At 33.8% G+C, this 12,189-nt stretch overlaps 1 protein-coding gene across 1 annotated transcript; it reads left to right on the top strand.

Moving 5' to 3' along the window:
* The first annotated feature begins 1,159 nt into the window (after positions 1-1,159).
* On the top strand, positions 1,160-2,398 carry LOC105834758. Its single transcript, XM_036290019.1, has one exon. The coding sequence runs from the start codon at positions 1,710-1,712 to the stop codon at positions 2,316-2,318; it is 609 nt and encodes a 202-aa protein (XP_036145912.1). The 5' UTR covers positions 1,160-1,709; the 3' UTR covers positions 2,319-2,398.
* The last annotated feature ends 9,791 nt before the right edge of the window (positions 2,399-12,189 follow it).

Here is a 12,189-nt window from a genome sequence, read left to right as displayed (position 1 = left end):
GTCACATGGTTTATCCGCCATTGCGTACCCACGCTGGGCGAGGAAGAGGGGAGAGTGCTCTGTGTTGAGCAGTATAGGTTAAAGAAATATGTGTCAGAAATTATAAGGTAATTCAATCTCTCGAGGGTCACTATATTTTGACGATATACTCAGGAAGAACAAGAAAAATTAAATTTGCATCTGTTATATGGCTGCGTACAACTTGGAGCAGGCTCGCATTGTTTATTATCTCCACTACTCCAGACCCCAGCCCCAGACCCCAGCCCCAGACCCCAGCCCCCGGCCTTAGCCCCCATTCAGTTTCCGTATGGGTACAAGATGGTGGATAGCAGTCATGGTGGGGGGCCATTGGCGCATCTTTGATTATAGGTCTTTACCTGGTATATCGTCCGTCCCTTTTCAACATCTACGTTTGTCCTTTTCTACGTATGCCTATACCCCCACTCCTAAACCGAGCAGGCCTGGGTGCAACAGTGCAGCTAGAAAGAACAGACCACATGACTGACTGACTGCGTCACACGTGTTGCGACGCACGCTGGCTGTCGACGCCGCGCGTGGTGACATGCGCGGTGGCGATGTCCAATGGCTGGCAAGCGTGTTACCGTGTGTACGCTTTAGGCCAATAGCTAGCAATCTTACACTACTATAATGTTGACACATCAAACAAAAAGACATTATTCTAAAAAAAAATTTTGGGTTGCACCATTGTTTGAAAAACGTGATGAATATGGATTTTATAAAGCTACTTTACCATATATAAGATTAGAAGATGCAGAATTTGAGAACTATTTTCACATGTCATCAATACAGCTAGAGAACTTGCTACAAATTGTTGCACCGAAACTTAATAAGCAGACATTTCTCAGAAATCCTGTCAGTGCTGAAGAACGTTTGTGTTTAACTCTAAGGTTTGTTTTATTACATTTTTTAAATATCCCATCAAACACCAAGTTACATGTAACGTGCATGTTAGTTGTAATTTTCCACTCAACAATATAATTGTAATATAACACGTGTGTTATATTACAATTATATTGTTGAGTGGGAAATTACAACCAACATGCACGTTACGTGTAATTTGGTGTTTGGTGGAATTATACATAAAAATATGAAAGCGATTAGTCAATACAAAATTATTATACAGATAGTTTAAATTATAGTTTTTTTCACATTATATATCATAGATATTTGGCTTCTGGTGACTCAGTGGTATCAATGTCGTATCAATACTTAATAGGATGTACAACAATAAGCAACATTATATCCGAAACATGCGAAGTAATTTGGAATATGTTATGTCCAGTTAGTCTTCCACGTCCTTTAACGAAAGAAGATTGGCTACATATTGAAGCAAATTTTGAAAATCAATGTAATTTTCCTCATTGTATTGGTGCCATTGATGGCAAATATATTGTTATTCAAGTATGTTTATTAATAGTATTTTAATAGTATGTAATCAATAGTATTTCAATAGTATTTGTCATTGTTTAATACATTTGACATTACAAATCATTTAGTGTTCTTTTACCTTAAAATTTTAGCTGAATAAGATTGATTAATAAAGTACTTGCATTTGGCTTTGCATCTCTCTGATACTTTTAATTTGCAAATTACAAACACAATAATTATAATATACTGTACTTTCCCAGTGTCCTGCTAATGCTGGCTCTATATATTATAACTATAAACAGAGTCATAGTGTTGTTTTAATGGCAGTATGTGATGCCAACTATCTATTCACACTTGTTGATATTGGAACCTATGGTAGACGCAGCGATGGTGGTATTTTTAAAGAATGTCAATTTGGTAAAAAATTTGAACAGAAAAAAATGAATGTACCAGATGCAGAGATTGTTTCCGAAAATGGTCCCACATTACCATATTGTCTCGTTGGAGATGAAGCATTCCCTTTGAAAGATTATTTGCTTCGACCCTATCCAGAAAGAGGCGGACTGACCAAAGAAAAAGCTGTATTTAACTATCGACTATCCAGTGCTAGGCAAATGATTGAAAATACATTTGGCATTCTCGCCTGTCAGTGGCGAACACTGAGAAAGCCAATAATTGCTAAAGTGGAAACTGTTGAAAAAATTGTGCAAGCAATTGTGTGTGTGCATAATTGGTTACGAAAACAGGACATAAATATCAATGAATATGTAACTACAAGTTTGATCGATCATTTTGATCATAATGGCTTTATACCTGGTACTTGGAGAACGGTTCTTGAAAACAGTTCTGCTTATCGTAAAATACAACGTACAGGATCATATATGAATGTTCGAACAAGTATTGAAATACGAGAACAATTTTGTACTTAATTTAACAACGAAGGCTCTGTACTCTTTAAGCATTAGAACTGATATTTTTTGTACACATCCCAGTGAACACATTTTATAGCGGCAATATAACATGGAAGTTACATGTAATTTAACATTGTTATTCTTGTGATATGTAGGTGCTATATGACATGGAAATAACTTGTTACGTAATATTTGTTATACGCAAGTGATATAGCTGTTATACATCGTTTTGGCGTTACAGTTATTCAACAAAAATTGTATAATCGTAACATAACACGTTCGTATCAATGTTATTACGGAACGATGCGTCGTAGTTGACTCAGAAATCAGACAACCTTATAACATCCTAAATGACAGATCTATTTGATAATAAAAAAAATTATTATAAAGATAATGTTTTCAAAAATAACGGTTTATCTACAATTACTGTGCACAAAAAATGCACAAAATCTAAATTCATCATGTGCTGAACAAAAACAGAATAATAAATGTATACTATTCAATTTTTCTTAGAATTACGATCTATATAGTTAACCATCTAATTAATCATTTGAACGCTTCAAAGATTAGTGCTAAATAGATTGCAATCAAATTATTAAAGTTATGGAAAAAGATAAATTTAACAATGAAATTAATAAATAAATAAATTAATGCTATTTATTTTTAATATGTTTCGCAAAATTTAATTGCTTTTATAAAAAATAATATATAATAGTTGCGTCAGTTTATAACATATAGGTATATGTAGACAATAACAAGTACCCATATCGATGAGTCAAATTGGCGTAGCAGGTAGAGTACAAGGTTCGTCATTCTAAGGTCCCGGATTCAAACCTAGCAGCGGCAAGTAAGAATAAAATAAAAAAATAACATAATTTAAATTTAATTAATTAATAAAAATTTATCCTAAATTTAGTATGTGCTGTTGATAAAAATAATTTAAAAAAAATAAAATTTTTATTTTATTTTATTTTTCTTTGTAACTGTTGTGCAACGGTTAGATAACATGTAATTATAACATGTTATATTGCTGAGTCGGAAATTGTAACTTACATGTAAGTTACGTGTAATTTCAGAGTAACGTAACCTGTTATATTCGGTTACATTGCTGTTACACTGCTACTATATTACTGTGTTCACTGGGATGTATGTACACGTACTTTTTGTCGTTAAAAATTTTATTTTCATAAAAAAAGTAAGGAACTATCATAACTCAAAGGAAGAATCTAGCTTTATGCGTCGCTTGTGTGTAGCCATTGCCGCTTGTTGTAACAACTCCTCCCGCGCGCCTAGCAATCTCAAGGTTCAAGCGCTAGGGAGGGGTGGCCGCCGCGGCCGGGCGCTCGGCGCGCGTGCATTTGCCGGTAGGCCGGGCTAATAAAGAAAATTTTACAAGTTTATAATTCGTTAACTATTGCCAAAATGTAAAAACAATAACGACTTTTCTGTTCAGCTTAATGCGCTCTACCTGCTTATAAAAATTGCATAAATCTTTACCAAACACCCTGTATACATATAATCTTGCATATATTTTTCACGCAATGATTTGAATTTAGTCTTTGCTTTAATCTCTGATAATTGTCCTAGAAAACATATTTTGTTAACAAATTTATATTAATAACCATTCAGTAGCACACTGTTATTATAATTTTTTTATTAATATTATATATATATATATAAATAATAATAAAAAAATTATAATAACAGTATATGTATGTGTATGTATATATATATATATATACACATACATACATACATACATATATGTGTATATATATATTACGCTACCATTTAACGCTTCAGAAACTTCTTTCCACAATTGCATAATCGCTTTTCTACTACGACGCAACAGAAGCACTTGTGGATTCCACAAAGCTTCACGTGCTTCGAAAGATTAATTGCTCTTCTAATTCGAGTACATTCTGTTTTTCTAAAGTACTCAATTTTTTTGTGTTTTTTCTTTTAGTTGACATTATTGATGAGTTTTGAGGCTCTTGAACTGTTATTTCTTGATTCTCAACTCTTCGTTTTAGTATACTTCCATCTTCTATAATTTGTTACATGATATTATAGGACATTCTTTTAAATAGATGAGTTATTTATATTTACTTTAGTTTTACATACCGCACATGGGATAAAAATATAAATTTTTATCAGTAAAATATTCACTATATCTTTGAAGACACTTGTGTTTTGTAACATTTTCTAACTCACACATTTTCTAACTTCACACAGTCCGCATGTCATAATTGGTCTCATGGATATCTATAACATATTAGAAATATATTATTTATACTCCACAAATGGTAATTGCAATAGTTCAGAAACACCAATTGTAAGACAATAAATTCATATGAAAGATATCACAATAAGCTAAGTTACTTCGATTAAGTAGAATTTGTTTTATTTAAAAGTGTAAAAAAAATTTATATTTATACATATACTTACTTCATCATTTTCATATTCCTGATAATCATTCATCTTGAATGTTCTTTAGAAGTTTCTTGATTGTTGGAAGGTTATGTGCTTTCACGATACACGATACACAATCAACATGGCGCAAGCGTTTGAGCGACATCGCTTTGTAGTTGAACCGTTTCAAACTACAAAATTGTTGCCGCTGTAAACGAGTGACAAATCTGTCGCTTCAATCGCTTATTTTAGCGGCTCATGAAATTGTACTTTAAGGTTACGGTCCACTTGACGCTACAAACGTTTCGAAGCATTCTTTAATTGGTCACTTCGTAAAAATGTTTGTTTCGATTGGTCAATCAAACGCTTCGAAGTATTTGTAGCGTCAAGTGGATCGCAGCCTAAAAAGTGATAGAGGGAGCTATAATAAAATGAGATATCATGCTGACGCTTGACGCTTATTTTCAGCGTCAAAAGACATCACGTGACTAAAAATGACGAATGGGTATCTTTATTTTTAGTCACGTGATGTCTTTTGACGCTGAAAATGAGCGTCAAGTGTCAGCGTGAAAAGGCACCTCAACTTTGCTTTACATCTCTCGTGAAAAAATCCAGCAGATTTTCTATTACTTACATCTTGAACGGAATTCTTTCCCTTTAAAAGGATGCTAACCTGCCCGTCAAACTTGATCGAGATCGATAATGTAGATGTAGAGTCAATCGTTGTTCATAAAAATATTCGCATTAAAATACAAATTATGTAGCTTATACATACGAATGAATGGTATCCCCTCTGATGAGAATGTAAAATCGGAACGTAAGTTGAATGTAAAGACAGAGTAATAGAAGCGTTAACAAACCTTCTACGAAGCGTAAATTGAAACAATGAAATGTAAAAGAAATGTTAACGCTTTATTAACGCTTATAACTCCCTTTACATTCGACTTACGCTCTGATTTTACATTTTCACCAGGGCCTTAGTTCAGAATAGATTGAGAAATAAGACTATATTCGTCAAATTACCCATTCAACACACGGACGTCCTTCGGATGTCTTATATGTGTCCTGAATAATCCTGTTTATGTCCTCGTATTTTTAATGTCCGCGGGATGTCTGAAGTACGTTATCCGGATGTCCCGTTAAATCTACAATAGAACATCCGAAAGACATATTCCGGACGTCCTGCAATATCGGGCATATATTATCGTGAAGATAACAATATTAATATAATTTGTATTGTATATCGTAATAATCAATCCTATCTAAAAAAGGCATGTAAAGTCGATTGCTCGCATTTCTCGAAGTTCATTGTTGTCACTTTTCCGCGATGCCAATTGGTTCTTTCGCTGCGCTTACTTCGTGTTGCAAGAGTAGCTGTCATTGCAATTGAATTTTGACAGCTGTAAAATTTGTATAAATATTATCTATACATTTATTGTTGTAATTTATTTTTAAAAGGTAAAAAATAAAAAGTAGCGCGCGCGAAGCACGCGTCTGTGGTGTCTAGTGGTATATAAACTTGAAATATTTTTTATATTCTTTGATAATAATGGTATAAATATTTATTTTAAATATTTTAAATATTTTTATAAATGTTTATCATAATTTTTTTAATACCTGACAAACTCAGACATAAAAATATGTACAAATAATTTAGCTTCCGAAACGGACCAATCTCCAATTTAGTGAGTCAAATTTTGGAAACTTCTTTTAGTGAAAAAAAACATGCAAGAAGGATTTTTGGCGATTCGAAAATTTTTTTTAAATGTCGGTAAGTAGAAAATCCATAATTTGTAGACAAAAATTTAAATATGTGTGTGTGTGTGTGTGTGTTTGTGTGTGACCACAGCGAAGCAATGTCTTTGTTTACTTTTTTTATGGGTGTACTTGTAAAATGAGTAAGTGTTAATTCCGTTACCAGACATTGTATTGAAAAACTGCAAACACATGTGAACTTTACTTTGTTTGCAATGTGCACATGGGTTAGCGACTTGGATGGGGTGCGTGCGTGAGTGAGTGAATGAGTGAGTGAATGAGTGAGTGAGAGTAAGTGAGAGTGAGTGAGGAGTGAGTGAGAAGTGAGTGAGGAGTGAGTGAGGAATGAGTGAGTGAGTGAATGAGAGTAAGTGAGGAGTGAGCTAGTGAGTGAGCGAGGAGTGAGCCAGTGAGTGAGCGAGGAGTGAGCCAGTGAGTGAGCGAGGAGTGAGCGAGGAGTGAGCCAGTGAGTGAGCGAGGAGTGAGTGAGTGAGTGAGTGAGTGAGTGGATGAGTGAATGAGTGAGTGAGTGAGTGAAAAAGGGAGGGAGGGAAGGAGCAAACGAGCGAGCGTAACTAGATAAATATGTAGCTAGGTAGCAGTAAGTATGCAAATATGTATGTATGTAATATGTATGTATGTAGGTAGGTATGTAGGTATGTAGGTATGTATGTATGTATGTATGTATAATGAAACTTTACATTTTTTTATTCAAAATTGCAGAAGACGTTTGATTAATGTAAACGAAAGATAGAGAAAATCAAATTGCAATTATTATTATTTTTAAAGTGAAAAGTCAAATAGCGCGCGCGCAGCGCGCGCCTGTAATATTCTAGTAAAATTTAAATTTTATGAAATTTTTACAACGTATATTTTTAATTATTTCAAAATAAGAAAAAAATAATGTTTATACATTTTTATTGATTGTTTAAATATTTTCAACTAATAATGTTACTAGTTAAATATAAAAAACTAAACATTTTTGTTAATTATAGTTGTATAACATTGTTTAAAACGAAAAAATAATTTAAACTATATTATAATATTAAGTAAAAGTTGGGTATAGCCCATTACAAATAACGTGTTTTAAGCAATACACAAATTATTGTAAGAAAATTAAATTGTTGAAACGTTATTTGTAATGGACTATGACCAACTTTTATTTAACACAATGTTAATATTTATTTTGAATAATTTTCTCGTTCTTAATAATTTTTACGTTTATATAAATTAACTAAAATATTTAGTTTCTTATATTAACTAAAAATTACTAATTGAAATTATTTAAACAACGTATAAAAAATTATAAAAATTATTCTTCTTTTATTTTGAAATAGTAAATATAAAAATATAATTATCGAAAATTTTATAAAATTTGAATATTATTGTAGGAGATATTTTTAAAGTGTTTATTTAGGGAATTAAAATAAATCTTACAAGCTTAGACTTTCAGTTTGCGAATCGTTGTTCAGAGTTAATAAAATTCTTAATTGATTTCTATTCTCCCGACTTAACTTTTTCTTAGAAGATTCGCTCGTCAAAACTCGAAAATTTTCTCTCTCATATTTTATTAAAAAAAAAAGACAAACGAAAAATACTCGCAAACCGTTCATTGCCAAATTCTCGATACTCGTACATATTACACTTCCTACACTCGGCCATTCGACACAAAAATATTCGACCTCGAATATCGTCGCTCTTATTCGCTATCAAATTCATTGTCTGACAGATCAAGTAACCAGGGTTTTATATTATCAAAGGAAGTCGTAGTCGTTTACGGACCATCACTTCCACTCTCACGCTAAACAATATATCTGTTATTACGCAAAACTTTTATTATTTTATAAGGTCCAAGAAATTTCGTAGCTAATTTCTGGCCCGGTTGAGTTCGCTTAATTGCAACTAAATCATCTTCATTATAGATCATAGCAGCAGTTCGTTTACTATCGTATCCTCGCCGGTTTTCTTTTTGTATCTTACATATGTTTTTTTATAGCACGTTCTCTTAGTTCATTGCGCTCTCTTTGAAACATCTCAACCCATTCATTTTCAATTAACTTTTGTATTTCGGGATTATCTTTCAATCGCGCTTTTGTACCAAACAATAAACGAAAAGGATCCATGCCTAAACTTCTATGTACGGTTGTATTTAAATATTGTTGCGCACGTCCTAGATATCGATACCATTCATCATGCTTCGAATCTGCTAATTTCGTTAATAACGGTATAAGTGTACGTGTTCTACCTGTCCGTTCACTTTGGGCACTCTGGTTGTAATCAAAATATGCTCAATGTTTTCATTCAAACAATATTCGGAAAAAACATTAGATGTAAAAGCAGTGCCCCTATCAGAAATTATTCTACGGGGATTCCCGAAAATTATCGCCTGTTTTTGCAGCTTTTCTAAAACCTCATTTGTATTCACAGTTTTAGTAGTGTACAACCACGTAAATTTTGAAAACGCGTCAACAACAACAAAAATGAATTTATAACTTTTTTTAGCGGAAGGAAGAGGACCTAAATGGTCGATATGATACGTATCAAGGGGAACCTCTTCTTTCGCGATTGGATTTAAAAAACCTTCTTGTTTACCACGCTTTTTTTCTGCTAGAATACATGCCACACAATTTTATATTATCTTTTTTATTTTTATTTTAACATTCGGTATCCAATAATCACCACGCAAAATTGCCTCAGTTTTCGCTACTGAGAAATGTCTCTTCTCATGCTCTTGTCTAATGATTTGCGATTGCATGCTTCTTGGTATTACTATTAACAATTCGCCGTCGCTCTCACGAAACAAAATTCCATTTCTAACTGTAAAGATTATGGCTTTATTATTCTCGCGTCTGCAAGTTTTCTCTTTACAATCGGGCTGCCCAGTCGGATCGACGCACGTTGTGGCTCGCCGGTCCTTCCGCCATAAGTCCCCTGCGCCCTCTGTCGAGTCCTCGCACGAGGCCTCTCTCCCATACACGAACAGACTTACATACGCATAGACAGACTCATACAAAACGCTTCAGACGTGTAACCCGCTTACATAACAATATAATCTTTCGCATTAGTTGATTTTTCCGACTCGATTATCCTCTTGATATCGACATCCTCTAATTGAGCTTTTTTAAATCGTGCCGTTAAACTATCTCTTTCACTGTTAACTAAATTACATTCTGATAACGGGTAACGACTTAGAGCATCCACATGCTTCATATTTCTACCAGGACGATTAATCCGGTATTGAAACTCCTCAAGTAATAACACCCATCGCGCAACTCGAACACACAAATCTTTTTTGTTCATTGTAACTACAAAAGCACGACAATCAGGTACGATAACAAATGGAATTCCCAAAAAATAAACTCTAAATTTTTTGAGTGCTTTTATTACAGATAATACCTCAAGCTCATAGCTCGGAGATTTTTGTTCTGCAAGTGACGTTTTATGATTACTGTAATAGATAGGATGCCATTCATTGTCGATTTTATTTTTTTTCAGTAACACTGCACCAAATCCAAACATTGATGCATCAGTATATATGAAGTTCAGTTTGAGCGTTAATTTCATAGTTTCAATACAGGCTTAAAACATAAAATTTCTTTTAAATGCAGAAACGCATGTTTTTCCTTTTCACCAAACTCAAATTTAGCATTTGCCTTTAAAAGATCACTTAACGGTCGCGCAATAATCGAATATTGCGATACAAATTTACGAAAATATCCGCTAAGTCCAAGAAAACTCTGCACTCGTTTCACGTTTACAAGATCAGGGAAATTTTTGACCGCTTCAATTTTATGCTCAGATGGTGATACATATCCGTTTTCTATAATATGTCCAAGAAACTCTACGCGTTTTTTCAAAAAACTACATTTACGCCAATTAATTATTAATCCAGTTTTACTTGCGACTTGTAAAACTTTTTCCAAATTCCGTAACCCACTTTCTAAATCTAAATCGTTTGATGGTATAATCAAATCATCTAAATATGTTAAAACAATTTTTACTCAAATTAAATCTTTGCATACAATATTGATAAATTTTTGAAAAATAGCCGGGGAGTTACACAAACCAAAAGGAACACGTAAAAACTCATAATGCCCGTCCGGCGTTATAAAAGCAGTATATTTACGACTTTGTTCATCGACCATAACATGAAAAAAAACATTTTTTTAATCAAGAGTGTTATAAAGTTTTGCTCCTTGCAAAGAATCTAATTGATCTTCAATTAACGGTAACGGATATCTATCTTTTATTATCTTTTTATTCAACTGACGATAATCTACGCATAATCTCATAGAACCGTCTTTCTTCTTTTTTAAAATAATTGGGCTTGCATAGTCAGATATTGATGGTTGTATGATGCCATCACGTATCCATTCATTTATTTGTGTCTTAACTAACTCTTTATCAGGCATCGCTAAACGCCTCGCACGCAAATAGACAGGCTCATCGTCTTTTAGGATCAAAGACATTTTAAGATTTATCTCTTGCGTTTTTTGGGGCTTGTAATCGCGTATAAGTTGTTTAATCTCTTCTTTGTATTATAATTCCGGCACGTGAGACACATCAACATAAATATCTCTTTTTCCAGGATCTAAATTTATCTTCAAAATTTCCGGTAAATTATCATCTATACGCGTTTGTTTTAATAATGGTCGGGTTACTATATTTCCCACTTTAATTATTAATTCAACTGAGTTTAAGAAATCGGTACCAACAAGTAAATCTTGATTCATAAGTGTATCTGGCACAACAAAAACAAGAATGGGAAATATATGTTCATCTATCGTTAATTCAGTATCAAACTCGCTCAACGTAGAATTACTTATTGCTCTTATGCCACGGAATTGGATTTTATTTAATTTTAGTTGCGAACAACCGAGCCGAATATATACACTAGCTCGCATTAAACTAATATCACTACCCGTGTCTATAAGAGCATCCATCGAATAATTTCCTACGCTAACATTTTTAACATACTTATCATGCTTCTTGGTCGCGCTCGCATTTACACTTTTAACCTCGTTTTGTTTTTTGACACACTTCATAGCAACATGTCCCCGCTCACCGCACTAGAAACATTTTGGACCTTCCGCTTTTGTAGGACAACCCGTAGCCACATGATCTCGTTAGCCGCAGTTGAAACAGCGTCTATCTCCACCGCCACCCGCATCCTTCTTCTCACCCTTGGTCTGCTCGCTCACTTCTCGATTTCTGCCGCTCTGCTGTCGCCGTTCCGCATTGTTGACATCTTTATCCTTCAACGTTACTTTCTCAAAAGCTTTTAGTAACGAAACTTTTGTTGTAATTTGTGCGATACGTGCTTGATCTCTTAAACTCGCTTCCGATATTCCATCTATGATATATTCTACTATCTCGTCCTCAGGGATAGACACTCGATTAGCCAGAATAATTTTCGCATGTACATATTGATGAAAGATCTCACTTGACTTCCAGATGCGCTCTTCAAATTGCTTGCGAAGCCTTATTTTACTAGGACGATGATTGAACATCTCACGCAACTTTATCAAAAGATCATCAACGGATAACTCAAGATATTCTGCCTTTGACTGAAACCACTCGGAGGCTTCACCTTTGAGACGCATGCCAATCAAGATCTTGATATGGTTATCGGACAAATGATAAGTCTTCTTCAGCAATTTGAGTTGTAATTCCCAGTTTTCATAATCACCGACACTTCCTTCGAAATTACTTAACAAATCCG

The sequence above is a fragment of the Monomorium pharaonis genome, chromosome 7 (assembly GCF_013373865.1).
Source record: "Monomorium pharaonis isolate MP-MQ-018 chromosome 7, ASM1337386v2, whole genome shotgun sequence".
Lineage (NCBI taxonomy): Eukaryota > Metazoa > Arthropoda > Insecta > Hymenoptera > Formicidae > Monomorium > Monomorium pharaonis.
This window is presented reverse-complemented; position numbering and strand designations above follow the sequence as displayed.

Excerpts from the sequence above, each read along its gene's own strand:
- LOC105834758 (XM_036290019.1), top strand. The coding sequence starts at position 1,710 with ATGGCAGTATGTGATGCCAACTATCTATTCACACTTGTTGATATTGGA.